General features: G+C 39.1%; 1 protein-coding gene across 4 annotated transcripts in view; it reads left to right on the top strand.

Annotated features, from left to right (window-relative positions):
- RSPO2 (R-spondin 2) overlaps nucleotides 1-27,776 on the top strand; it is a 228,149-nt gene that overhangs the window by 138,989 nt on the left and 61,384 nt on the right. For all 4 annotated transcript variants that reach the window (XR_009740899.1, XM_061439140.1, XM_061439138.1 and 1 more), the window contains one exon: nucleotides 4,305-4,493. Coding sequence is in view for 3 of the 4 variants with exons in the window: in XM_061439138.1 (XP_061295122.1) it covers nucleotides 4,305-4,493 (189 nt within the window). In the remaining variant the exon portion in view is untranslated. The remainder of the gene's footprint in view (nucleotides 1-4,304; nucleotides 4,494-27,776) is intronic.

The raw sequence follows: 27,776 nt of genomic DNA on the forward strand, positions 1-27,776 counted from the left end.
ATGGGATTCTTCAGGCAAGAGTACTGGAGTGGGGTGCCATTGCCTTCTCCAAGAGATTGGTATAGTCACCATATAATGGATGAAGAAGTTCTTGTTGAATTTAGCTTCTGATTTACAACATAGAGGAGACCAGGATAGTTGACACTGGACAGTGGTTAATTAAACTGAAAAATTTGTTTGAGGTTTGGGCCGTGAAGCTTCAAACTGCAAAAATTACACATGTTCTTATCCTTCAGCTTTGAGGAGCACTGCTGAAGGTTGGGGCAAGTGAAGAGACAGCACTCACGGCTGGGTGTGGCTCACATCACTTTTGTTTTAAGAGGATTCCTCTTATGTAGGGTTATAAAGATATCTAAGATATGGACTCAGGTAAGTATTCCTTACTTCATTTTCATTGTCAGTTAAAGTTCAAGTAAATAAAGCAATGCATTTACTGATTTTAAGAAAACCTTTTTAAAAATGTGGAGTACACTTTGTTGACTCTGAAATCTTTGTGGTCAAGATGAAAGTTGACTTCTGATACATAAAAACAAAACAAAACAAAAAGCCTTTAATTTATAATGAGTCTCTTAGCTCTGTAATTCTCTTCTCTCCATCCTCCTTACTGTGCAGTGTGATTTATAGTGATAGCTCTGGGTTTAACTTTTGAACTTTAAGTATAGCTTCACTTAACTTTGTGATGACTGTGGTCCAGAGAACCTTCTCCTTAAACTATTTTGCTACATATGTAAATCTTCCAAGTTCTCTTTTTACTTATGAAGCTAAGTCTGGGATATGGATAACCTTGATATTACGAGTTCATATTTGTAGTTAAGTTGCAGAGCAAAAGGCAGCAGTGAACCACTGCAGAGCGCTCTGCGGTGTGCGGCTGCCTTTTGCTGAGCTCCAGCCAGCAGCTCCTGTCTTTGCCTTAGTCTCCCGGTTGTTCCTACTTAAAGGCTTTCCCCCCCCCCCCCCCCCACAAAAGAGTCATAAGAGTCATAAATTACATCTCCAAATATCATGCCATAAGGGTCTTTCTGCTTAAGGTGGGTTATGTTCTTAGACAGCCCTGAAAATTAAATGAGTTGGGTTCTCCCCAGTCACCACTTCCTCTGCCAAAGCCATTTCATCCATCATAGAGCTGCTGAGTCTTTCTGATTCTGTTCCCTTCACTCACGTTCTACACCCCACCCACCCTACTCTGTCTTTATCTCCTCCTTGCATGGAAGTTAGTCTGTGTCTCAGTTTTTGAAACTTATATACTGATTCCTTACACCCTGCTCTGAACAATAATAACAAAATTTTATAATAAAACCTCTTCAGAGGCATCTGGGAAAATTGTAAATAATCTAGGCTTATTTCCAGGGGCTTCACTGATGGCTCAGATGGTAAAGAATCCATTTGCAATATAGGAGATCTGGGTTTGATCCCTGGATCGGGAAGATTCCCTGGAGAAGGGAAAGGCTACCCACTCCAGTATTCTTGCCTGGAGAATTCCATGGATAGAAGAGCCTGGCGGGCTACAGTCCATGGGGTGTCAAAGAGTCAGACACGACTGAGCAACTAATACATTCACTTTCACTTTGTATTTCCAGTCAGCTATGTGAAAACATTTTATAAATTGTAATTATTTCATGAGAGTAAGGCATAATAGAAATCTTATGATGAGAATAAAAGCAGAAAAACTGACCCTACAGTAGAATGGAGAGAGAAGTAGAGAAAGATAGGTAGGGCAGAGGGTAGGGTGGTTAGGGTGTCTAAGCTAGAGGTAGAAAGGGCCTCTGATAAGATTAGTGGAAATCACAAGAGTAAGGGTTCAGATTACATCTTCAGAAGATATTATCACGGGAGCTACAAGAGGAAGAAAACTTTTAGTAATGGCCTAGACACAGGAGTTGGGAGGACCAGAGACTGAGAATGAGGTCTTGAATCGAGGCTCTAAAAACTGGTTGTGGTCTTCATAAAAACAGTGTTGGGCATAATTGAATGAATGGTGTTGGTGGGTAGAGGCTACAGATAAAACTGACATTTCCAAGAAACATGAGTGATATTGGTCTGGTTCATTGGTAGGAGAGGATGCTCACGACCTGATGAAATTTGAGCAAGTTATCATACTTCATGTAAAGTCTGATCACAGTTATGAAAAATCCCAGTTACATATTTTAACTGTCGTATAAGTGTACATATATGAAGGGGTATCTGGAAAGTTTGTTATGATTTTATTAGGAACTCTATATGAGGAGGTGATTTTCCATTTGATTTGATTCTTTTTTGCTCCACAGTTGCAGGTTAAAGAAAATAAGTGGTAAATAAGAAATTAGTTGGGAAGCATAGATAGGCTTGCAAGCAAGAAAAAGTCCATAAAATAGATTCACTATGTAGATAAAAGCAGTTGAACAGTTGATAGGACGAAGTCCTAGAATAGGTGGGAAGAAGCAGACCTCAATGGCCAATGCAAAGGGTTATCTTGGCCTTGGTTTCTGATCCTGAGTACCTTAGCTCTTTTTTGGCTCCTTCTCTGAAATGTTAGGTTAAGACCTTGTTTTGGGGATCTCTCTGGAGGAGAGACTGTAAGAACAATCAGGGAACCCAGGAGAAGTGGGGGGAGAGTGTTTGTGGAACTGAAACCTAGGAAGAACTGCTCCGAGTAGAGGTACATATATTGGATACTGAAACATTTTAAGTAAAGGACGGGTGTGGTATATAGCATACTTCGGAGTATTGCTGCTAGTCTGAATACTGAATGTTTATTTCTTATGCAATAAAGATTATATGTAGGGCAAATAGGATTGTAGTCTCAAAGTGAAGTTTCAATAATTGAGGAATTTTCTATTCCTTCTTAAGACTTTCGTGGGCTAACTCAGGAAAATGAAGTCAGTGTGGCCTTATATATCTTGTATTTATGACCTTGCTTGGTGTAAGGATAACTAAAAGTTAACATGACTTTTTCATATTTTAGAAATTGTACTGGGATTTCAGGTTGTATCATTTTTAAATTTTATACCAGGACTAGAAACAGAATGTTTTCTTTTAATCATCCTTTTTGTCACTAACTGTAGTGAACTTCATGAGGTTTATATATTTCAGATGCTATTTTTTTTCTTACGTATTTCTTACCTTTTGTGGTACAGCTCTTTAAAACTATTTTCTAGCTAAGTCCCTCTCCCAGTCTACCATTCAACTTGTCCATAAAATTTTTTTCAGCTTTAGAGTTTTAATTTCTTTCTCATTTGCATATTTTATGATACTGTTTCTTCCTGCATGTGATTTCTAGTCATTCCATCCCTTCCAATGTGCTAAAGATACTCACTTTAAGGTTATTTTCATATTGTTCTTTCTTATTCTTTAGGTATGAAATCTCTTACTCAGACTGATTGTTCCTCACGGGGGTTTGCTTGCGCATGTGATTTGTTCATTTTGATGTTAAGGTGGTTTTCCTTAAGTCCCAGGTGTCAGGGTTGTAGAAAATTTCTGTAGGGTCATTTCATACTTTTTTTTTTTTTCTTTGTGGATATTCCTGGATCTAACCTCTTGACTTAGAAACCCCGTACTACATTGATGATTTGAACTTGGATCCCACACTCGGATGTCTCGTAGATTTGGTGTAGTTATTTCTCATGGGTTATATTTTTCTCTCCTCCTGTATGCCCCCTAATCCAGGGTTGGAAATGTTTTCTCTGGCCAGTTGGAGTTGGGGCTTCTAATACTTGTTTCGTGGAAAAACAGCCTTCATGACTCCACTCTCAGTTCAGTTCAGTCGCTCAGTCGTGTCCGACTCTTTGCGACCCCATGAATCGCAGCACGCCAGGCATCCCTGTCTATCACCAACTCCCGGAGTTCACTCAGACTCACGTCCATCAAGTCAGTGATGCCATCCAGCCATCTCATCCTCTGTCGTCCCCTTCTCCTCACAGAGACAAATGTTAACTCTTTATGTGCACACTTCTTTACTCATTTATATTCAAGTGTAGTTACTCGCAGTACTGTGGGCTTCACGTTTACAGTGATGTGGTTTGCCATGCACGTTTCCTTGGTTTGGACTCAGGACCCTGCCATGAGGTCTGCCTCTGTCTGCTTCAACATCTCCAGCCATTTAGTTTGAGCTTTCAGCCTCAAGTCTGCCTCTAGGTTTCTTCTTTGTTGCTAAGTTTAGTTGTGTTTTAACCTTTTTGTTTTTTTTCTAAATGGCAAAGGTTATTTTGTTTAGCATTTCTATATGATTAGAGCAGAAGGAAAAGAGATACTTGTCTTTTTAGCATGTTGTGCTCACCAGAAGTCTGACCATATGCATATTTAAGCATGTATTCTTTTTTCTTTTACAGCTAGTTATGTATCAAATCCCATTTGCAAGGGTTGCTTGTCTTGTTCAAAGGACAATGGGTGCAGCCGATGTCAACAGAAGTTGTTCTTCTTTCTTCGAAGAGAAGGCATGCGCCAGTATGGAGAATGTCTGCATTCCTGCCCATCCGGGTACTATGGACATCGAGCCCCAGATATGAACAGATGTGCAAGTAAGCAGTTGACTTTTGTCCACCCTATTTTACTGCTTATGCAACTTAGGGGGAGTTAAAAGTTTAAAATTTAGATTAAGTATGTTTTCAATGTACTACAGAAATAGTTTAAGCTTAAACTTAAAAAAAAAAATGAGTGGGGTGGGATAAGAACACTTTTACTTTATCTTTTGTATAGAAATGTATTGTTCATGGGGCCTCCCTGGTGGCTCAGTGGTAGAGAATCCACCTGGCAAAGCAGGAGACATGAGTTAGATCCCTGGGTTGGGAAGATTCCCTGGAGAAGGAAATGGCAACCCACTCCAGTATTCTTGCCTGGAAAATTCCATGGACAGAGGAACCTGGCGGGCTATACAGTTCATGGGGTCGCAAAAGACTTGGACACAACTCAGCGACTAAACAACAGCGAATATTGTACCTACACTTTTAAGAGTACGTAAGTACTTTTTCATAACATGTATTTTGGACACAAACATGGTAGGCAGATTTTTGTAAGACATACTTGCTTAGCACTTATAAAAAATAAAGGACTTTAAATACCTTTATACTGGGAATAGCCTCTTGGGTTTTACCACAGTGTCTGAAGTTTCTTTTTCCTCTTATACTTAAGTTTGTAATACCTGAATTAGTCTAATCTTTAATACATTAATTTAAAGCACCATTACTGATAAAAGATATAATGAAAATACTTAGTTTACTTCAAAGTATTCTAAGTTTAGCAACTACAAAAAGGTCATTAGGGAATGTCATTCTATGGAAAGGAATGCAAGTACAATTTTTTAATCCAAAAATCATTTATCATTATAGCATGATTCTCAACTTCTAGTGTAGAAATTGGAGTTAAAAAAATGCAATAACAAAGGAACATCCCCTTTTTTAAAGAGCTCAAATTTTAGAGGATAGAATGGGTAAGGAGAAGGGGCACATGGAGTGAAACGACAGATGGGTAAGAAGTTTAATCATAATTCAATGTACTAAGCACTAGATCAGCAGGCAACTAGTGTGTTACGGGAGTGACTTAATTCCCTCTAACACATTGTGCATGACTATTAAATCAGCTGAGGTCTTTAGGTAGGAAGAGTGTTGGAGTTTTATCATCCAGGGACAATGTTATTTTGGAAGGAGGCACAACTAATAGAGGAAGATTAAATAGAATCTGGGAGGAAGAAACAACACGTTTGAAAAAATAATGTGTTTGGGCAATGAGAAGTCTCATTTATGGTGCTGTTGGCATCTTGACAAGGCACAAGTCCTGCACTGCTGGTCACTGAGCATTCTTAGTCCTTGCTCCTTAAATAATCTTCATTGCCCCAAATCACGATGGCAATAAAAATTATCCCCAGACATTTCCCAACACCTCCTAGGGGAGCACTACCATCCCTGGAGGAGAACCACTGAGTAGTATGTGCTTTGTGTGAGGTATGGTTGGAATTGAGGATGAAAAGGGAGGCTTAAGTGCAAATAATAAAGGTCTTGAGTGCCATGTTAAGAAGTCTGGATGTTTTCTGAGGGTTTTGAGCAGGTTGTAAACTAGAGAAATTGCTTTATTTAATTCTTGCAGAAGTGCAGGAGATGAGTTGGAGAAGCCTACTGTAACAATTGCAGATGTGAAATCTTGTTCTGATGAGAAGTTTGTGGGCAGTGAATTTCAGAGATTTAAAATCAATGAGACTTAGTAACTAACTAATTTCACAGAGTGCAGACAAAATCAAATTTGGTCATAGGGTTTCTGGCTAAGGTGGTTGGGTGAATAGTTTTGCCATTAGCACAGATAGAAATATACAGTCTTACAGGAAATTTGCATGTATTGATACTTCCATTGTATATAATTATTTGGATTAAAAACTAGACAGACACAGCTCCCCCAAAGTATCAATACATTGATCAAATTTTTCAAATATGCACTTTATCCTTAAAGTGTATGATTCGAGGTAGCTAATAATGTGCATTCTCATAGTTTTTGAGCCACCCATAGCAAAATGGGGCCAACTTGAACTGGATTCCTGTTCAGATTGCTTTAGACCGTCTATGTGGTGGCGGTGGGGGCTTGAGCACATGGATGGTCTGTGTGGGTGCTTATTCTAGACTAACAGTACAGGGAAGATGAGACAAGAGTTCAGATGGCTCGGCATTTATTCCACGTGCTATGCTTAGCATTCCTGTGTATGTACAGGAGGCTGGCCATTAATGTTTTGCTCTATCTGGGACATTGGGGACTGAAAGTGGCTGCTCTTAACAACTATGCAGGGACATGGGGCATAAACCAGGACTGTCTTGGGCAAACTGGAATGGGTAGTCATTCAGCAATATCCCAGGCTATCAACAGGGTCTTCCTTAGACACTCTGAGACAGGGCTTAACACTTACATTTTGGCTAAGGTGATCCCTTTTCTCAGAAACGGAGAGGAGAGCAGTGACTGTAAATCAGCCTTAGAAAGAGAATCTCCATGTGAAAATGGGTTTGCCATGGTTATACTTATTGTAAGTGAATGCAATCAATGTTGCAATTTACTGACCTAGAAATCATTACTTATTTGGTACAAGCGGGAAGTGCTTATTAACAAGGCTCCTGTGAAGCAAAGTGAAAGTGGAAGATTATTTCTTAATTCTCAGTATATGACTGAGGATGACCATGGTTCATTCTTAGTAATATTGGCTCTTTTTCATGGGTACTTGGCATATGTTGCATGTTATTTATATTTTATATAGACGATGATACACTCCACTCTTTTTTATTAGATTATTTTGCCATATATAGGCCATTACAGTTTTGAGAAGAGTGTTCTGTGCTATAAATAGGTTCTTATTAAATAGGTTCTTAATAGTTATCTATTTTATATATAGTAGTGTGTATATGTCCATCCTAATCTCCCAATTTATTCCTCCCCCTACCTATCCCCTGGTAACCATAAACTTGTTCTCCACATCTGTGACTCTACTTCTGGTTTACAACTAACTTCATTTGTACCCTTTTCTAAGTTTCCACATATAAGCCATATCATATGATATTTGTCTTTCTGAGTCTGACTTCAGTCAGTATGACAATCTCTAGGTCCATATACTGCAAGTGGCATTATTTTGTTCTTTTCTATGGCTGACTAATATTCTGGCTTCTTTTCTTGACATTTTGTTTCTGTGCATATTTATGTCTTTCTTTCCTTACACATGTTTCATCCTGTCTTGTAATTTGTTTTTACGTGATGTGCTATGAACATTTTTCCTTGTCATTAAATATGAGTGCATGTTTTCTACTGAATAGATAACCGTAATACATCTAGCTAATTATCTATTGAAAATTTGCTTTCAGTTTTTACCATCATAAGCAGTTATATGAAGAATTTCCTTGTATATAAATTATTTTGCTTATATACACATATGTAGTTGTATGCATTTTTCTGATTTATTTTCATAAGATAAACTTTCAAACATAGCACATACTCCCAGCTTTATTGAGATATAATTGAGATACAAGCATAATGCAAATTTCAAAGATTTTTTCGTATATATTGCCAAATGGTCTTCTGGGAATGTTGTGCCTGTTTACATATTTACTGATAGCAGACATTTTCCCTTGCTTCTCACCAACAATGGGTACTAGTGACAAAAAGTATAAAACATCCTTTTTTTAAATATGCTTTTCTATGATACAAATGCTTAGAAAACTAATATCATGGCATCCGGTCCCATCACTTCATGGCAAATAGATGGGGAAACAGTGGAAACAGTGGCAGACTATTTTTCTGGGCTCCAAAATCACTGCAGCTGGTGATTGCAGCCATGAAATTAAAAGACACTTACTCCTTGGAAGGAAAGTTATGACCAACCTAGATAGCATATTAAAAAAGCAGAGACATTACTTTGCCAACAAAGGTCCGTCTAGTTAAGGCTATGGTTTTTCCAGTGGTCATGTATGGATGTGAGAGTTGGACTGTGAAGAAAGCTGAGGACCAAAGAATTGATGCTTTTGAACTGTGGTGTTGGAGAAGACTCTTGAGAGTCTCTTGGACTGCAGGGAGATCCAACCAGTCCATCCTAAAGGAGATCAGTCCTGGGTGTTCATTGGAGGGACTGATGCTAAAGCTGAAACTCCAGTACTTTGGCCACCTCATGCAAAGAGTTGATTCATTGGAAAAGACTCTGATGCTGGGAGGGATTGGGGGCAGGAGGAAAAGGGGACGACAGAGGATGAGATGGCTGGATGGCATCACCGATTCGATGGATATGAGTTTGAGTGAACTCCAGGAGTTGGTGATGGACAGGGAGGCTTGGCGTGCTGCAATTCATGGGGTCACAAAGAGTCGGACACGACTGAGCGACTGAACTGAACTGATGACACAAATGAAGGTAAACATTTATTTTTCACATGAATATTGGCATTGTAGAATATTCGCCAGAATCTTTGGCCTTCTTTTTCCATCTATGTACACAACTGTTTCCTTAGTAATATAAATAAAAACTTCAAATGAAGTGTAAAAGAGAATGATATATTCACCGATCATAAATGGAGCATTCAATGAATTACCACAAAGTGGACACACATATGGTACCACTACTCGAGAATAAATGTTAACAGCACCCCCAGGAATCCTCAGTGTATCCTTACCAATTACTCCCCTTTCTCCTCCTTCAACAAAACTGGTATCCTGACTTGTAACCAAAACCATGCAAAAGGTTATTCATGACAACACTAATTATACTAGCTACAAATTGGAAACAACTCAAGTGTCCAAACGATAGTGTCTAAAAGAGTATATGGAGAACTCGAGATGAACTGCAACATGAAGCATCATGAAGACATCCCATAATCTGACAGTGAATGAAAGAGGCTATAAAATAATATATACATTTACATGCTTTTCAAAAAATAGGTAAAATTAATCTATGGTGCTAGAGATATGCATTTATTGAATACTTACTGTATGCTGACTTCAATCCTAGATACCTAGAGACAAAATAACGAGTAATAATTAGTTTCTGTCCTTCGAGTTGCTTATGGTGTAGTGCAGTGATTCTCTACCAGGGATGATTTTTGCCCACTAGAGAATATTTTAGTAGTGTTTGGAGACATTTTGGCTTTTACAGTACTCCTGGCATCTAGTGGACACAGGCCATGGGTACCACTCAATGCTGTGCAGTGCACAGGGCAGCCTCCTGCAACAAAGAATTACCTGGCCCAAAATGTCAGTACTTGTGAGGTTGAGAAAGCCTAGTCTAGTGGAAAGACAGGTAGTTAATAAAGTGTATTATGTGGTAGAGGCTGCTAACTATTTAGCTTCCATCCTGTGCCAACTATGCTATTAGATGTACTTTTTCTCATTTTATCTTTCAAATAAATGTGGAAAGTAGGCTATGGGGTTTCTATTTTATGGATGAAGTTACCAACTGAGTAAAATACACTTTCTAATGTTTGTGGTGGATTTCAGCAATGAAGGAGATGCCACTTATAAAGACTGTGTGTGTTTTCAGAATTATTAGGATTAAGTATTATAGGAAGAAAAAAAGGGGAAAAAACACATGGAAAGGTATGGAGTTGCACCAAAAAAATCATTCATTTTGAAGTAAGATGCAGGTGGTTGAGTACATTTCTACTGTAAAACCAGAAATGGTGCTAGTTAGGTTGCTGGGGGCTCGGTCAGTGCAGACCTTATGTGCTAAATTTAGGTAATAGAAATATCCTGAAAGCCACAAGCTGTTAATGAAGCATGACAAGTAAGGGAACGATAAGCTTATGATTTGGGGAAATATTTTTCTTTCAGTTGGAAAATGGGCTAGAAGAGAGTCTGCAATGAAGGTAGCAAGATCAAGCATCTGGGTTAAACAAACAAACGAACAAAAAAAATCAGCTGCATCCTTGTTAGACTCTCCCTGGCCAATCTATATAAAATTTAACCTTCCCTATTGCAATATTTCCATTTCTTTATCCCTTCCACTCTTCTTTGCTCCCTCTCTCAGTCATTCTTTCCCTCCCTTCTTTGCTTAGCACTTATGGGTAACTAACACACTGTGTATTTTACTTATCTGTTCTATTCACCTCTCCTGCTAGTATGTAAGTTCCAAGAAGGAAGGGATTTTTAGTCTGTATTGTTCAGGCTCATGTTATGTATAATTGTGTCTGACATATTGTGGGTGTTTAGTAAATAGATTGAATGAATAAATGACCTAAGTTAATTATAGTGGAAGTGGAGGAGTGGAGAGAGATATTGAGGAAGAATCAATAGGACTTCTTAATCAATTGGAGGGTGTTGGCCAAAGGTGAAGGGAGAAATTAAGATTACTCTTATGACTCTGACTTGAGAGCTGGAGAGTAAAATTCATTGAGGTACACAATATAGGAAGAGGAGTATATTTGCTCGAGAGAAGGATGGTGGTAGAGAATGGTTGATTTGAGGCACGTTGAGCTTGGAGAAGGAAATGTTCTTGTCTGGAGAATCCCAGGGACAGGGGAGCCTGGTGGGCTGCCGTCTATGGGGTTGCACAGAGTCAGACATGACTGAAGTGACTTAGCAGCAGCAGGAGCTTGAGAGGACATCCTGGGGAGGATGTCCAATAAGCATTTAGATGTCAGGGGCTGGAGCTGTCAAAGGAGACAGAACTGAATTATTGACAAGAAGAAAAGAATATCAACAGAGGGAAAGAGTTCTGAGGATTGAAGCCTGAAGAATGTGGACCTCTTACAGCAAGCAAAGCAAAGCCTGTAGTAGAGGCTCTGACAGAAATACCAGGAAAATGGGAAATTAGAGAATGATGTCCCAGAAGCAGGTAGGGAGACTTGAAGTATCAAGGGGTCAGTGCCAAAACCGTGCTGTTTAAACAACAGGCGTTGACCCTGGTGGAGGCTGTTTCTGCTGTTGTTGGAGTGCTAGCCTAATTACTGTGGTTTCAGGGAGAACATGGAGCCTTAGGGAGGAGCCACGATTATAGGACACTTTCTCTTTCCCCTCACCGCTAATCTTGTTGAAAAAGACTCTCTGATGATAGGTAGGAGGTTTACAAATTAGGAAATCGTGTGTGTCTGGGAGGGGGAAGGTGGAGGGAGGTTTGAACAGAATATAGCCAGTTGAGATGGAGAAAGGGATGATTAAGGAAAACAAGATCATTTAAGAGACAGAAGAACTTAGGATCTAAAACCTAAGTGAGGAAATTAGCCTTGAACAGAACAGTTGTTTAATAAGCAGTCTATAAAGAATCTATCTACCTCATATCAGTCAAGATTTTATTAATGTGCGAGGAAGGGGATCTAAAATGCACCAAAGTGAAAGAAAATGGACTAGTAATTTTTTTATGTATAAGAAAATAATATACATGCTTGTATTGCCAGGGACTGTATGTTTTAACAAAATCATTTGCAAACAAAAAATTACAGAATTGAGATTTCATACTTTTGTATCCAGTAAACTGGCTACTTTTTTTTCACACTATATTATGATTCCGTCCTTGTCTTGACACTGTGAAAAATGTGTTATGGGCTGGGAGAATGTTATAGTTTGTTTCTAAAATGAAAAGACATAAGTTTAAAAAACAGGTAATTTTGAACGTATAAGCATCCCTTAATTGATTAACCCTAAGGTCAACATTTCAGTTAGTTCAGTTGGGTCCAACTCTCTGAGACCCCTGGACTGCAGCATGCCAGGCTTCCCTGTCCACCACCAACTCCTGGAGCTTGCTCAAACTCATGTCCACCGAGTCAATGATGCCATCCAACCACCTTATCCTCTGTTGTCCCCTTCTCCCCCTGCCTTAAATTTTCCCCAGCATCAGGGTCTTTTCCAAAGACTCAGTTCTTTGCATCAGGTGGCCAAAGTACTGGAGTTTCAGCTTCAGCATCAGTCCTTCCAATGAATATTCAGGGTTGATTTCCTTTAGGATGGACTGGTTGGATCTCCTTGCAGTCCAAGGGACTCTCAAGAGTCTTCTCCAACACTACAGTTCAAAAGCATCAATTCTTTGGTGCTCAGCTTTCTTTATAGTCCAACTCTCACATCCATACATGACCACAGGAAAAACCATAGCTTTGACAGTTTAGACCTTTGTTGGCAAAGTAATGTCTCTGTTTTTTAATATGCTGTCTAGGTTGGTCATAACTTTTCTTCCAAGAAGCAACCATCTTTTAATTTCATGGCTTCAGTCACCATTTACAGTGATTTTGGAGCCCAAGAAAATAAAATCTGTCACTGTTTCCTTATCTGTTTGCTATGAAGTGATAGGACCAGATGCCATGGTGTTAGCTTTCTGAATGTTGAGTTTTAAGCCAACATTTTCACTCTCCTCTTTCACTTTCATCAAGAGGCTCTTTCATTCTTCTTCACTTTCTGCCATAAGGGTGGTATCATCTGCATATCTGAGGTTATTGATAGTTCTTCTGGCAATCTTGATTCCAGCTTGTGCTTTGTCCAGCCCAGCATTTTGCATGATGTACTCTGCATATAAGTTAAATAGGCAGGGTGACAATATACAGCCTTGACGTACACCTTTCCCAATTTGGAACTAGTCTGTTGTTCCATGTCCAGTTCTAACTGTTGCTTCTTGACCTGAATACAGATTTCTCAGGAGACAGGTAAGGTGGTCTCGTATTCCCATCTCTTTAAGCATTTCCCACAGTTTGTTGTGATCTGCACAGTATAAGGCTTTGGAATAATCAATAAAGCAGAAGTAAGTGACTTTTTTGGAATTTTCTTGCTTTTTCGATGAGCCAATGGATGTTGGCAATTTGATCTCTGGTTCCTCTGCCTTTTCTAAATCCAACTTAAACATCTGGAATTTTATGGTTCACGTACTGTTGAAGCATGGCTTGGAGAATTTTGAGCATTACTTTGCTAGTGTGTGAGATGAGTGCAATTGTGCGGTAGTTTGAACATTCTTTGGCATTGCCTTTCTTTGGGACTGGAATGAATGCTGACCTTTTCCAGTCCTGTAGCCACTGCTGAGTTTTCCAAATTTGCTGGCATATTGAGTGCAGCACTTTCACAGCATCATCTTTCAGGATTTGAAATAGCTCCACTGGAATTCCATCACCTCCACTAGCTTTGTTCGTAGTGATGCTTTCTAAGGCCCACTTGACTTCACATTCCAGGATGTCTGGCTCTAGGTGAGTGATCACACCATCATGATTATCTGGGTCATGAAGATCTTTTTTGTATAGTTCTGTGTATTCTTGCCACCTCTTCTTAATATCTTCTGCTTCTGTTAGGTCCATACCATTTCTGTCCTTTATTGTGCCCATCTTGCATGAAATGTTCCCTTGTATCTCTAATTTTCCTGAAGAGATCTCTAGCCTTTCCCATTCTGTTGTTTTCCTCTATTTCTTTGCATTGATCACTGAGGAAGGCTTTCTTATCTCTCCTTGCTATTCTTTGGAACTCTGCATTCAAATGGGTATCTCTTTCCTTTTCTCCTTTGCATTTCCAGTCTTTTCTTTTCTCAGCTATTTTTAAGGCCTACTCAGACAACCGTTTTGCCTTTTTGCATTTCTTTTTCTTGGGGATAGTCTTGATCACTGCTCCTGTACGGTGTCATGAACTTCCGCCCATACTTCTTCAGGTACTCTATCAGATCAATCCCTTGAATCTGTTTGTCACTTCCAGTGTATAATCGTAAGGGATTTGATTGAGGTCATACCTGAATGGTCTAGTGGTTTTCCCTACTTTCTTCAATTTAAGTCTGAATTTGGCAATAAGAAGTTCATGATCTGAGCCACAGGCTACTCAGCATTTAGGTATTTTTAAAAAATTACTACATTGTCAAGTTTCAGTCGTTTTGGAAACTCCTGCCATTCTTGAATCATACAGTGTAATGATGCATTTGAAAAAAAAAGTCAAGGTATTAGAAAAATGGTTAGAATGTTTTTAAAAAAAATCTGGATAACAACTATAAATAAGGGGATATAGATATTACTGAGTACCATAAAGGCTTTATAATTGTTCAATGATCTGTGAAGATGCAGACCTCTAGCAGATGTGTTGGTGTAACCTCAGTGTTTGTGGGATTACAGGAGAAATAAAATAAAGTTAAAGTCTTTATTTGGAAAATACTTACAAATTGACTGAATATACAGTTGGGCTGCACATGTGAAACTGATACAGAATTAGACAGTAGTAATATACAGCAGCATTACCTAAAGTGCTGCTGAAACACACAGACAAGTAGGGTTGGTGTGTCATGTAACAGAGGATAGAGAAAGGAAGTCTTCCCAGGTGAAAAGTGAAAGTGAAGTCTCTCAGTTGTGTTCGACTCTTTGCAACCCCGTGGACTGTGTAGCTCCTCCATCCATGGGATTCTCCAAGCAAGAATCCTGGAGTGGGTTGGCATTTCCTTCTCTAGGGGAATCTTCCTGACCCAGGGATTGAACCCAGGTCTCCCACATTGCAGGCAGACGCTTTAACCTCTGAGCCAGCAGGGAAGCCCCTCCCAGGTGGGACAGTGGTAAAGAATCCACCTGCAATGCAGGCAACCCGAGTTCAATCACTAAATGTGGAAAATCTCCTGGAATAGGTAATGGCAATCCTCTCCAGTATTCTTGCTTGGAAACTCCCAGAGAGCCTGGTGGAATATAGTCCATGGGGTTGCAAACTTAGCAACAGAAAAGGGAGAAGTCAGTGGTTAGGTGAGAACAGTCATGAAAAGCTCTGGAAATTGTGACTTAGGTATATTCTCTCCTTCTGTCACCATCTAGCCTGGGTGGCTAGATCAGTAGTGAAGAGCTAGGAGGAATTCAGAGGACATGCATGAGCATGAAGTATGAAAGGGCCAGTAATGAGACTACTTGATGTGAAATCTGGAGATGATTTTTAGCTCCAACTAAAAATAATATTCAAATTTAGGGACTGAAATTCTGATTATATACTTAAATGAAACCAGAAATGTCCTACAACAACTATTGTATTAGAGTTGTTTTACTTTGGGTTTGATCTTCAGCAAACTAGCAAGTGGATTAGGGATACACTGAAGGAGTCTCTCATAGTCTTTATTTTGGAGTAGAGGCTGTGCTAGAGTCAAGGAAGCGTAATAATAAAGGAAGGACTTGAGTAATTTTCCTAGTACTAATAGTATGTATTTATCTGGTGAGGAAAGAGGGCACACTGTAATTTGGGAGTTGGTTTAGGCTGCGTAAAAAAGTGTGCAAATGTAGCAAACACTTGATGCTTACCTTATATACACTATACAAGGGCAATGTGTGTCTTTAGGAAAAAAGTGCAAGGGAATACGATGTGGTAAGAACCTCGATAGTGATGCCCTGGGTGCTCAGGGAACCCATGGACATCAGCTAACATGCACTTGGATGTGGGTAAGTCTCAAGATTTTGTAGAGAGTGTGTCATCTGAAATGATCCCAAAGGAGGAGTAGGGCGAGTAAGAGCAAGAGGAAAAAGGGCATTCACAGCGGGAGTCCGCTGAGAGTCGGAGAAAGTTTGAGAATGGAATCCTGGAAGATGAGGATGGAGGATCCATAAGTTGGGCAGGCAGTCTACTTGTTTGAATTTTCTCTAGCGACAGCAAGGAGTTAAGTGAGGTGATTCTTAAACTGCAATGTACATCAGAATCATCTATAAAAACAGGGGTTGCAGGGTCCTCCCCTAGAGTTTCTGCTTAGGTAGATTGCACGTGGTGCCCTAGAACTTGCCTTTTCAATGAGGTTCCAGGTCATACTGCCATGGCTGGCTTCGGGAATCACTGCTACATGTAATAATTATGTTGTCTCTGTCGCTGATTATGGAAGAGAAGGCTTTGCATTTAGTAAAAGACATTTTAATATGCATAAACACATAAGGATATTGTGATGAGTATTCTTCCCCACATCCCTCATTAATCATCAGTGTATTAAAATCAATGATCATATATCTGATTGTGGATTCTACTAAGTTGACCGTGGTGGAATACACTGACTTTTGGATAAGGCTTCCAATGCTCCTGACTCTATGCTGGCTCCCTTCTCTGCCTCCTCCACTTTGTCATAATTCCCTCTTCCTAATTCTCTACGATTCCAATAGTGTATGTATTCTGGCACATATGGTATTTGAATTTATAATTGTGTTTTACTATCTAGGAATCTGATTCCCATATGCTTTGATTTTGTGGACAGAGTTTCTGACAAAAGATTCTGATTTAAAGTAGCTTTTCTTTAAAAAAAAAAAAAAGACTGTCTGAGTTCCTAGCTTTTCTAGGGACTCAGACAGTAAAGAATCTGCCTGTAATGCGGGAGACCCAGGTTTGATCCCTGGGTCAGGAAGATCCCCTGGAAAAGGAAATGGTAACCCACTCCAGTACTCTTGCCTGAAGAATTCCATGTATAGAGGAGACCGGCATGGGCTCGCAAAGAGTGGGACATGACAGCAACTAACACCTTGACTTTTACTGCACTAGGAGAAGCATTATAAACTTTTATTTTGACCAGACTTTAAAGGGAAGAGCAGGGGAGTGTTAACTGGCAGAAAAGCAGGATCATGGTGACTACCCATAGGGAGGGGCCTTCTGTGGGCCTTGTCTACAGCTGGCTCAAGAATGGAGATGGATCAGGTATTACAACTTTACTCTTTGACAATGGATGACCCTCATATTGTGAGCTCCAGTGTCCTTATCTATAAAAACCAGGGGAGTCTATGAAAAGTTTACTCTAACATGCTGGGATTCTGAATGCCTTCATAAATCCCTTTTGTTAGTTTATAGACATTCAACAGATTCTGTGTATTCATTTTGTATCCTGTGACTTTACCAAATTCATTGATGAGCTTTAGTAGTTTTCTGGTAGCGTCTTTAGGAATTTTCTATGTATAGTATCATGTCATCTACTCAATAATGACAGTTTTACTTCTTTTCCAATTTAGATTTCTTTTTTTTCTTCTCTGATTGTTGTGGTTAGGGTTTATAAAACTATGTTGAATAAAAATGGCAAGAATAGATACCTTTGTCTTCTTTCTGATCTTGAGAAGAAATTCTTTTATCTTGTCACCACTGAATATGTTGTTAGCTGTGAGTTCTTTTCTATTCATTTAAACTGGGTATACTGTGAAGACATTTCCTATCTTTTCATTCTGTAAACAAAGTTCAGATAAAGATAAGCAATAGCTTATTGTGCTGTGCTGAGGAAAGCAGGTAATAACAGCATATTTCTAATAGTTCTTAAAGGAGAGGATGTTTTATTCAATTAATAAACACTTTCACTGATTAATCTGTGTGTGTTCACAACCCTACAAGGCCTCTGGCAAGCATGTAGAAGTTCCTTTAAACTAATTAAAAACTACACATAGATCTGGAAGAAACCTAATTGATTCTGTTCCCTCTCCCCCTTCTCCCCCTAACCCCAACAAATGTGCATATTGAGGCTTATGAAAGAAGTGTTTCCCTAAAGTCACATGATTTGTCAGTAGCAGAGTGGCCTCAGTGTCTGAGATACAGACTCCAATGGAATATTCTTTCCATTATACTATTCCTTAAAAATAAACCATGTAATATAGATAAAACTATTATGTATAGTTACAAGCCTGAGCATTATAGAAAGATATCAAAGTTTATTTGACTAGTTTTTTAAATGAATGGTTAGTTTAAATGTTTTAAATCCCATTAACAATTGCAAGGCATTTGGTTTTTCTAAAAGAAATTAATTTGTGGAAAATCACTTTAAAAGAACACTGTATTACAAGGAACTCCTGGGCTCTGATTGGGCTTTTGCAGTAAGTTTGTAGCTTTGCAAGCTTAGACAAATTATGTAACACACTCTGAAATAATAACCTTTTAGTTCATAGTAACCTTCTAATTTGTAATTCTAATAACAAACTTCTAATTCATAATAATTCTTATATCTATAAACAACTTGGTAATGGAGTGCTACCTGGTATTGGCCATTCACTTCTCTAATATTGATTTCTCTGTGACCTTATATGTACTTTAAGTCTATTTTCTGCTGTGTTCAGTCTCTCCTTCCAAACCTCATCTTTACTTGGTTTACATGAATATGTATACATTTATTTCTTAAAGACAAAAAATGAAACATAGGCGCTTCAGTGTAGTTTGTAATAAATTGATGCCTAATCTGGAAAAGGAGCTCTTTATTATTTAAGTATTTTTGTTTGTAACAAAATCGTGTTATTGCATTAACATTCATGAGGTGGATTCTGCTTCAGTGTCTATTCTAACCTGAAAGAGATTCAGTTACATTTGTTAGTCATTCAGCAGATACGTCTGTCGTCATCTGTTGTGTCAAGCACCTGTATCCTGTGAATACTGAATAGAATAAGACATGCTCTGTCTTCTTCAGGGCTCTCCATTTAATTGGGTGATTATAGTGAAGAGTCGGACACGATTGAGTGACTTCACTTTCACTTTTCACTTGCATGCATTGGAGAAGGAAATGGCAACCCACTCCAGTGTCCTTGCCTGGAGAATCCCAGGGACGGGGGAGCCTGGTGGGCTGCCGTCTATGGGGTCGCACAGAGTCGGACATGACTGAAGCGACTTAGCAGCAGCAGCAGCATAGTGAACATAGTTATTAACAATTATGAGAAGAATTACCATCATGGGTATCTTGGTGCTGGGAGACTTGAGGGGTTTTGAGGAAACTTCATGGCTTGGGTGAAAGGTACACAGGGTGACGAATGAAAGTAGTATTAATAGATGGGTATGTCTAGCAAGAAGGATCTTGTGTTTGAAAACTGAAGGTTTGAACTGATTCCAGAAGTGAAGGAGAGCCATTGAAAAATTTTAAAGCAAGAAAATGACATGACTAACTCGTGTTTTTGAAAGATCACAGATGTCCTCATGTAGCTGCAGTCAAACAATCTTAGTTTGATCATTGAGATCTGAAACACCAGTATGGTTACACCATCAAGGATTTAAGATGTAGGCCAGACTGGAGACACTATTACCAACTCCAGTTATGGTTATTCAGCTTCACGCTGCAGTTGTTTACTATGCGGACCTAGGGTAGCCATGCTGTGACTACTTGTAGCAAGAAAGAGTCTGCTTTAGTGGTATCAGATAACCTGTAGAGAAAACTCAAAGGGTGCTCTTTCTTGCTATTTGATCTGGAAGACAGATTACATCAAATAGATATTCTAAGAGCTTCCTCTCTGCGGCAAACACGGCTATGTGATTTTCAATACTACTTATAAAATATTAAAAATTTTTAAAGTATGGTAGCAAGGTTTGGAGTCTGTCCTGATATTTAACAGGAGAGCTCTTTTTCAAGCTTACATTTAATTTTCTTGTGGGTTTTGCAGCTGTCTTGAATGAGCCTATTATTTCAGGATACACCCAAGTCCGACAATACCATTCTCTGTTAAAGACAGATGCTACCTTGCACTATTTCCCTTTGTCTATGGCACCTCTTTTGCACTTTCATTTTTAAAGTGCTTTCCAGTACATTCTTTCATTTGTTCTCAACAATCCATGATGGTGGTAGTATTATTCCTACTTACAGAGCAAGGTTAGTCCACTGACAAGCCTAAGGTTGGCTGCCACCGCATGGCACAGCAAAGACCATATCTACTTTTATCATCAAACGAGGAAGCAGACATGACAAAGCTACTTTCACAAACAGAGCTGGGTAAATGTATCAGATCACTATATACAAACACAATGCAGGTTTTAGCCAAAATCTTGTTTCGTAAAAGTATTCTTTTTTTTCCTCTTCAGTCAACCCCTTCACTGACAAGTGAATTCCGCACATAATTGAGAAAGTAAAAGCTTATTAAAATAGGGTGGAATTTTGACCTGCAAACTGATTGCAAACGTTGCAAACTGATAAGTAGTCGTCCTTTTAAATTTATCAATATAGTGTGTTGAACATTGAAGTAATGTTGCCCCATGCCGAAATAACTAAACTGTAGCATCCTTATGTTTGTTTGATACTGTATTTGTGTTACACAGCCAGAGTGTATAAGACATCTCTGTGTCTCTCTAAGCTTAAGTGCTTTCATTTGGTGTTTTAAAAATGAAATTCTTTTATTTTTTTCCCTTTTCTAATGTGCCCATGAATTTCCATCATTTTCTAGCTTTCATAGTCAGCATCATATGACCAGCAGCAAAATCAGGCCTGTCACCTTTTTGGTAGGACCCTTCAGGTGAGAATAATTTTCAGATTTTTTTATTGGTTGGAGAAAGTCAGAAAAATGGTATTTTATGACACATAAAAATGATACTGTAAGGTTTGGGGTTCATGAATAAAGTTTTATTGGAAAACAGTCATGTGTAATCATCTAATCTAATCATGTTTAGACAGAGACTGTAGGGCCCACAACACCTGGAATACCTACTGTCTGGCCTTTCACAGGAAAAGGTGAAAGGCTTTTACCTCTTTGGAGTGTGAAGGAATTGAGAGATTCTTCCTATTTTCCTTGGATGGAGGTTGAGTGGAGTACAAGGCAGATATTAGCTTACATATGCTTTTCCATTTAGTTGGGTGGAGAGATCTGCATTTTCCAACATTTGGAAAAGTTCAACTAAGTCTCAGGTCTGAAATTTATTAAACTGCTTTGGTTCCACCTTAATATAAAAGGGTAACAAGCTACCAAAAAAAGGAAAGCACAAGGAGTAACCTACATGAGAGGTTGGCTACTGGCAGGAATTTAAAATCTGAAAAGAGAGATTCATTTGGTTTATAATTTTTGAAACTTCGTTCACTGTTATCACATTCCTTTTCTAATTTATTTTGAGATAGTGTCCTTTTCTTTCATATTCTTTAAATGGGAAAAAAAGCCCTTTAAACATCTAGCTATGTATTCCCATTTTTTTCCCCATTGTTTTAAGAGTTATTTCAAGTATCCATCACTTGAACATATGAGAAATGAAGCCAACACTTTTATAGTTCCTTATTATTTTACCACATGATTTTACACAAGGCTCAATGTTTCTTCAGATTTCTTTGTGTGGGTGGGCAAGATATAATTTTTAAATAGTCAGATGTTGCAGTGAAGGTACCAGCAACATATTTTACAAATTTGAGAGTTTTTCAAAAGAAGTGTTGTAACACTTTAAATCAGGAGAAAACAATTTTTGACAACATATATATACTCTGAAGTTGAAATAAGGCTTCAATTCTGATATTGGGCTTCACTTGTGGCTCAGCTGGTAAAGAATCTGCCTGCAATGCAGGAGACTTGGGTTGGGAAGATCCCCTGGAGGAGGAAATGGCAACCCACTCCACTATTCTTACCTGGAGAATTCCATGGACAGAGAAGCCTAGCAGGCTACAGTTCATGGGGTTGCAAAGAGTCGGACACAACTGAGTAACTAACAACACACTTTGTTAAAAAGCATATGAAACAGAATTCTGTAGTTATCTGAAAAAACAGTGTATACATTTTTGGACTGAATACATTCATTCTACCAAATTGCAATTTGAGGATTAAAATTGCTGTCAGGGCAAGATTTTTCCCATCCTTGTCACTGCTCCAAAGGCCATGCCATCTTTAATGCACTTCATAAACTGAACATCTTTATAGTGCTTAGAAAGGGATGCTGAGTATTTGAAGCAATCTGCTGAAGGTTAGGTTTATTTGGCTCTAGAATGTAATGCAGATTTCATGTGGCATCTTTTAACCTTTTGTGTTCTGATCTTTAACTTGATACTCTGATATAGGTAAGTCAGATATTTTCTCCTCGTATTTGACAGTGAAGGGACCAGGGCACAAAGAGGATGTAACTTCCCCCACCAAATTCAAAATTACATTTAGATCTCAACTTCCCTAAATCCTGGCTCTGAATGTTTGAAGTAGATGACTTTCCATGTCGATACTCAGCAAATGATCACATTCAGTGTGTTTAGCTGTGTGACCTAAACAAGAGTAAGGATATACTATGTTTATTATAGACAGTGGTCTTTGGATAATGCCTTTCATTTGAGTAGTACATATGTATGGAGAAGGCAATGGCACCCACTCCAGTACTCTTGCTTGGAAAATCCCATGGATGGAGGAGCCTGGTGGGCTGCAGTCCATGGGGTCGCTAAGAGTCGGACACGACTGAGTGACTTCCCTTTCACTTTTCACTTTCATGCATTGGAGAAGGAAATGGCAAGCCACTTCAGTGTTCTTGCCTGGAGAATCCTAGGGACGGCGGAGCCTGGTGGGCTGCCGTCTCTGGGGTCGCACAGAGTCGGACAGGACTGAGCGACTTAGCAGCAGCAGCAGCAGAAGTACATATATATACATATATACTCACAGGTATATAGTTAAAATTTATATGAATGTATAGGATATATAAATATATACACATATACCCATACACACAGTATGCTGATACCTTATTTGAGCTTCCTTCCACATGACATCTTAAACTATCCTTGTTGGCAAGTTTTTACACTTATAATAGTTCGCATTCTTTTCTTAGATATTATGCTGAGATCTTTGCCTCTGTTAAACCTCTGACTCTTCTCAGCTCTGAGATAGGGCCTGATGTTACCTGCTTTTTAAAGGTGAGGATACTGAGGCAAAGAGAGCTTTACTGACTTATTGACAGTCACACAACGGTAAGGGAGCCAAGATTGTAAGCTCAGCTCTGCTAACCACTGTACTATTTGCAAGAACACTATATTCTCAGCATAGTTCTCATTTTCTGCCTTTGGTTCTTGTTCAAAGTGTCCTCTTCTGCACTTGACACAGTTGAATTTCACTCTGTTTTAACTCTCCTAAATAGTAAATACACTCTTGACTTAAATCCATTCTGGTGGGCTTTACACAGACTTCTATCCTGGATCTTCTCTTAATTTAGTGAAATTAATGCTGGGTTTCTGCATCATCATTCAAATAGCACAGTGGTAAGTATGAAACACCGAGTCCTGAAGCCTCTGAATCTGTCCTTTTTTTCCTTTAGGTTGAACTATAATGAAGTTTCTGATGAGCTATGTGTAACTAGACCTTACCAGAAAAAATGTAATTTTAGATTTTAAGTCATAAGTTTTCATCAGCCCTACTCTAATGGGATTACTGCAATAGTACACATTGCAGAGGAATGACTTGGGTAACATAAAGCTGAAGAACTTTATTTAGGGATATTTATAAACCATTGCATGTTTTGAGAAGGAATGTTAAACAGCAGTATTTGAAGTTGTTAGAGAAGCCTAAAAATATTTAAACAATTTTAAGAAACCTCATATGAAGTCGCACAGTCTAGTACTTTCCATGTGAAACAACTGCTTAAAGTCTAATTTCAAATGTCTTTTGGAGCAACCTGTTCCTTTAATTTCTGTTCAAAGTTGAGCGAAAACTGAGCCGAGAAACCTCTAATTTTCCAGGGGTTGACTTGATGTTCTTTGATCCTTGCAACTGCAACCTGAAGACTGAATGCCCTTACCCCCTGCGCCCTGTTTCTGTGTGGGTGTGTCTGCCAGGTTCTGAATCGAGGTGCCAACACTAAAGGATGATTAGAGAACCATACGCGATCAGATATTCACGACGTACTGAGGAGCCTGAGGCCCACAGCCCTGGTGACCAAGAAATAACAGGTTCCTCAATGTGTGTCTAAGGTCCTCTCTACCTCACTGATTCCTTCCTTTCTCCAATAACTGATTGTAACCTATAGAATTACGAATTACATTTTCCACAGTTGAGTTGAGCAAAGGTTGATTTTTTTGTTTTTCATTTAAGGTTTTCATTTTTCTGTTTATATTGTTAGCCACACAGTGATATTCAAATAAGAGATGGTTTTTGTCATCTAGATTTTGCTGGGGAGATAATAAAACCCTCTCGGGGTGTCAAGGCCCTGAGTAGTGGGCACCAAAGGAAGAGGAGAGGGATGGAGGGGAGCACCTTCTCCTCCACCCAGTTGGTTGGTTCTGTTGATTCACTGTAACTCCTTTTCCCGTGCCTGTTAGCTCTTAGAGTATGAACCTCTCAGTGGTTATTCCTTACCTCCACACTCTTCCTGCTTTCAAGAAGCTTGTATGCACGCATGCTAAGTTGCTTCAGTCATGTTTGACTTCTCGCGACCCTATGGACCATAGCCTGCCAGGCTCCTCTGTCCATGGGATTTTCCAGGCAAGAATACTGGAATGGGTTGCCATGCCCTCCTCCAGGGGATCTTTCCGACCCAGGAACCAAACCTGCATCTCTTATGTCTCCTGCATTGGCAGGCAAGTTCTTTAATTCTAGCACCGCCTGGTTAGCTGAAAATAAGCTCTCCCCAGCTCACCCTGTATAAACTTAAGCATAGTTACATTATTTCCTTGTTGCCTGTCTGGGTACCTTTTCTATTAGTAGACAGAAGATCCTGAAGTGCAGGAACTTTGCTTTTTTATCTATGCCTCTAGGTTGCAAAGAGTTGGACACAACTGGAGCAATTTAGCACGCATGCACTAGCTACCATCCTGATGTCTGGCCCTGAGGGGCTCTTATCTGTTGAAGTGAGGGAATAAAACAGCCATGCGCAGTCTATGGGGACCTCTTACATCTAGTTAGATGAAGACCTAATCTTGAACTTCATTTTTCTTCATTTGTTACTCAAATACTTAAAACCACACAAAGTAGAGGTAGTTTACAATTTTACCTCCTTTTCTGAAACTAAACAAAATAAGAGGTGAAATCCCCCACCCACATCCATCTAAACTCAAGTAACCCCCTCCATCTAACCTGCAGTTCATTCTCGCCTCCCTTCAGGGACCATCACACACCATGGGAACCATCTCCAATATGTTTTATAGATGGAGTTGCCCTCTTTGGATTCTTCTCTCCCCTCTATCTCACACCTGCTCAGCAGAGGTTCCAACTTCCATAGCTCCTATGACCTGCCACACTTCCATATTTACGTTCTCATTATAATTGTTTTCAGATGTTGGACTACTTGTTCCTCCAATACGACTTGTAGTCTTTTACTAGCAGCATGGTTTTTATTTTATATTAAAGGTATTTACAGTGCATGTGCAAGCCATCTCATATTAAACATTCAAATGAGTTTTTAATATAAAGGAATTGGGTTTTTAAATGGCATTCTCTTGGCAAGCACTAAAACTCAACCATGTGTCCGGCACTGTATTAGAAACAAGGAATTCAGAGACTGAAAAAAAAAAAAAATCAACTTTGTAATAGCAGAAGAGAAATGGATCTTTCTTCTCTGCCTCTAATGTACCCAGCACATGCTTCTAATATCTCAGGCTATGTTGCAATGCCCTGAAAGTGCCACATGGCCCCTTCTCTTTAGCTTTTGCACCTTCAGGACAGGGAATGAGTATTATAATTTTATGTTCTCATAAAATGGCACAATGCCTGGCACATACTCCCATTTTTTGAGAATGTATGGAATGAACTATTGAACTGAACTAGAGTATAATTTGGGAACTGTTATAATGGAGCCAGGATGGATACTGTGGGGGGACAGAAGGGATGCCCGGGCTATTTTTCTGTTTCTTGGCTGGAGCGAGCCTCCCTTGCCAAATGACAGCCCTATCAGTTAGCATTTGGACACAGTTTTACTTGGACAGTATTTTACTTAAACCGACACTGGCAGTTCTCATTTGGTGGATTACATTTTTGAGGAGGCACTGTAATTTAGAAACGTGTACGTTGGATAAAGCAGGGTCTTGTATTTCTGAACAGGGACTTAAAGCCCAGATTTTTATAGACAAGACCCATGTTTAGTCAAGTTTGATAAACCTATTTTCTTAGGCAGTATGAAGTTTTATAAAGCTTACCAGTGTATTGAATGATCCCATTGGTATTTTGAAACTCACTTGTTTATAAAATGGACATAAAGATTTTCCTGAAGTTTTAATACAGAGGCTATTTCTGGGGAGTAGACATGGTGTGTCATTCAGGTAAGAAAGAATATTTCTGTATTTTCTGTTAAAGCTTCTGTATTGTTTTGAATTTTTATTTGTAATGAGGATGTTTTACTTTTATATAAAAATATACTTTTGCATAAAAGTGAATTAATAGAGTTGATGTGAATATGAGCGGTTTAAAGCTTAAGAATTTTGGGGAGAGGCTTCTGGCTGGAGGGGAAAGGACAGATCTATGAGGTTGCACAAATGGTGGTTTTCTAGAACTCTCTTCAGTTTCAAGACAAGTGGCTGAACTGGGCAAGGGGTTGTGGATGGACCTTAAGCCAGGGAGCAAAGGCTTTCAGGGCTGAAGTGTGTTATGCAGTTGTTAGCCTTAAAAATCTTTTGATTCCAAGGTGTTCATGATTAAATCACTTGTGTCAGTTCAGGTTGCTCAATGTGTAGCTGGCCTGCTTTGGTTTTATGTTATGGCAAAGAGTGACTGAGACCAGGAAGGTATGAAGGTCAGAGGAGCTTTGGATCACATTACAACTTCAGTTCAGTTCAGCTCAGTCATGTCTGACTCTTTGCAATCCCATGGACTGCACTACACCAGGCAGGGGTGATGCATCCAGCCATCTCATCCTCTGTCATCCCCTTCTCCTCCTGACCCCAATCCCTCCAAGCATCAGGGTCTTTTCCAATGAGTTGACTCTTCACATGAGGTGGCCAAAGTATTGGAGTTTCAGCCTCAGCATCAGTCCTTCCAATGAACACTCAGGACTGATTTCCTTTAGAATGGACTGGTTGGATCTCCTTGCAGTCCAAGGGACTCTAAAGAGTCTTCTCCAACACAACAGTTCAAAAGCATCAATTCTTTGGCACTCAGCTTTCCTCACAGTCCAACTCTCACATCCATACATGACCACTGGAAAAACCATAGCCTTGACTAGACGGACCTTTATTGGCAAAGTGATGTCTCTGCTTTTGAATATGCTATCTAGGTTGGTCATAATTTTCCTTCCAAGGCATAAGCGTCTTTTAATTTCATGGCTGCAGTCACCATCTGCAGTGACTTTGGAGCCCCCCAAAAATAAAGTCAGCCACTGTTTCCACTATTTCCCCATCTATTTCCCATGAAGTGATGGGACCAGATGCCATGATCTTCGTTTTCTGAATGTTGAGCTTTAAGCCAACTTTTTCACTCTCCTCTTTTACTTTTTTTTTTACTTTACAATATTGTATTGGTTTTGCCATACATCAACATGAATCCACAATGGAATATTACTCAGCCATTAAAAAGAGTATATTTGAATCAGTTCTAATGAGGTGGATGAAATTGGAGCCAATTATACAGAGTGAAGTAAGCCAGAAAGAAAAACACCAATGCAGTATACTAATGCATATATATGGTATTTAGAAAGATGGTAACGATAACCCTGTATGGGAGACAGCAAAAGAGACATAGATGTATAGAACAGTCCTCTTTCACTTTTATCAAGAGGATTTTTAGTTCCTCTTCACTTTCTGCCATAAGGGTGGATTCTTTACCACCAATCAAAGCTATTATTTAAATGCTTCAATGAATAAACAAATATTTAGC

The sequence above is a fragment of the Bos javanicus genome, chromosome 14 (assembly GCF_032452875.1).
Source record: "Bos javanicus breed banteng chromosome 14, ARS-OSU_banteng_1.0, whole genome shotgun sequence".
In the NCBI taxonomy this organism is placed as follows: Eukaryota; Metazoa; Chordata; class Mammalia; order Artiodactyla; family Bovidae; genus Bos; species Bos javanicus.